The sequence below is a fragment of the Pteropus vampyrus genome, unplaced genomic scaffold (assembly GCF_000151845.1).
Source record: "Pteropus vampyrus isolate Shadow unplaced genomic scaffold, Pvam_2.0 Scaffold296, whole genome shotgun sequence".
NCBI classification, from domain to species: domain Eukaryota; kingdom Metazoa; phylum Chordata; class Mammalia; order Chiroptera; family Pteropodidae; genus Pteropus; species Pteropus vampyrus.
In genome coordinates, this window is record NW_011889077.1 from 184,907 (window position 1) to 186,931 (window position 2,025).

At 59.9% G+C, this 2,025-nt stretch overlaps 1 protein-coding gene across 1 annotated transcript in view; it reads left to right on the top strand.

The window, feature by feature from the left end:
• Nucleotides 1-1,267: 1,267 nt before the first annotated feature.
• The window catches only part of ITGB2 (integrin subunit beta 2), a gene marked incomplete at its 5' end in the record, with an annotated part of 28,106 nt that continues 27,348 nt past the window's right edge, over nt 1,268-2,025 (top strand). The window contains one exon of the mRNA XM_023521129.1: nt 1,268-1,425. Within this exon, the coding sequence (XP_023376897.1) occupies nt 1,268-1,425 (158 nt within the window). The remainder of the gene's footprint in view (nt 1,426-2,025) is intronic.

Sequence of the window (2,025 nt, forward strand, 5' to 3'; positions counted from 1 at the left end):
CGCCCCCCGCCCCCAGCCCCCAGTGTCTCCCCTAACAGGTCATCTGATAGACAGCGTTTTTACACTTCTTTTTTCTTGAATGGTGACAAAATACACATAAAATAAATGACCATCCTTACTATTTAAAGTGTACAGTTCAGTATCAAGGACACTCACATTGTTGTGCAACCAGTCTCTAGAACTTTCTCATCTTGCAAATCTGAAACTCTATACCCATTAAACACCTTTATACTTCTTTTCAAAGTTAAACATATTTTTTTTTTCACTACAGAAAATTTTGGGCGTTTACGAAAGTGCACAGAACAGTTTAATTGGTCCAAACACCCCAACATCGGCTTCGGCAACGGTCAGCTCAAGGCCGATGGTGTTTCATCCACAGCCCTGCTCGCTTCCCCCCCTAACCCCCACCCGCCAGTCCTTGGACCAAACCAGAAATGTTGTACCATGTCAACTGCAGTGTCTCCACAGGTAACTCTAAAGGTTGGGGACTCTTAAACATAATCGGAAAACCTTTGTCACACCTAGAAAAGTAACAGCGATGTCGTGCAGTCCATGATGTGGCTGGTGGAGAAGGCTCTTCAGTCTTTTAACCTGCGACCTGCGCAGTGTCCCCCTGTCCCCCTCGTCCCCTCTCCCTGTCGTCCTCGCTACCTTTCCTGTGCTGCGGCAGGACAGGGGGGACCTCGCTGCAGGCCCACCCCTTCCTGAGGGCACACGGGACTCCATCTGGGTCCTGCCTGGGGTCCGGCACTTCCGTGGTCTGTGTCCTCTGCCGGCTGCCCTCCTCTCTCCAGGCCACCCGTGGTCACAGGGCTGATGGGCACCCGCAGGTCTCCCAGCTCCCTGCCCCGAGCCGGCCCCGAGCCCACTCTCCAGCCGTTGGCCTCTGCTCCTCTCCATCCCCACGAAGGAGTGCGTGCCCCCAGGGTCCCTGTTTGCTGCTTCTCTGATCGCCCACCGTCCGGGCGATCAGGCTGAAGGCCGCTCTCATCTCTCGGGCACTCCCTCCATGGGTCCCCGTTCCCTGGCACAGCCACCCCCTTGGCATGTGGGTGAGTCCCTCAGGGTCGCTGTGGGCCCCCCTTCCTAGCGGTTCACTCAGCTCTGCTTCTCGCTGTGGCATGCACAGTGAATGGTGGGACCCCATCTGGCTGGTCCAGGTGTCCCTCTGACATACCCCCTCGGGAGTCCGTGTAGAGCGGAGTGCTGGGGCTGCCGGGCCACGTGTGGTGCAATCACCCACTCGTAACTACTTCCTCCCTTGCCGTGCGCCTTACAGCAGGAAGCATCGTGTCTTCACCATCAAGGGCTCGGCTGGCCAGTGTCATCCCAGACATGCCACAGACCCAGCCTGGTGAAGAGTGGGCAGAAGCCCCTGTCAGCTCAGCCGGACGCCCCTGCCGCGGTCTCAGGCTGTCAAGCATGGTGAGTGGCCGGGGCTCCGGTGCCCACGCTGGCCTTTCTAATGGGAACAAGTTCCTGTGGCTCTTCCCTGGGGAGTGGCTGCCTCCTTTCTCAAGGGCCCTGGTGGCCCTGGTGGCCCTGGTCCACTTCCCCAGCCTGGGGTCGTCCACTCCAGGCCCCGTTCTCCCGAGGCCCAGTGAGGGGAGCGCTGTGCCCACCGAGGGGAGATCTGCATGGCATAATGGGAGTATCCGTAACTCAGGGGACCGGAGCCCAGAGTGGCAGAGGACGTGGCATAGACCCCGGGCCTCGGCTTCCAGGTCTAGGGCCTCCCACAAACACTTACCGAGCCTCTGACATGTGGCCGCTAGGCCCGGCAGAGCCAGGAGGAGGCTGGAGGGTCGGCAAGCCGTCCCCGCAGCTGTCGGGCGCGGGGGCTTTGGGCGGGGCCGGCCGCGATGGGTGTAGCGGGGGCCTGGCCAGCTGTGCCTTCCTCTTTCTGCCCGAGGAGGCCCTCCTCTCCTCATGCCCCCAGAGCTGCCCGGGCCGGTCTGCCCCTGGCAGAGTCTGCATATGTGTGTGTCTGAGTGTGAGTGTGTATGTTTAGTGTGTGTGTGTGTG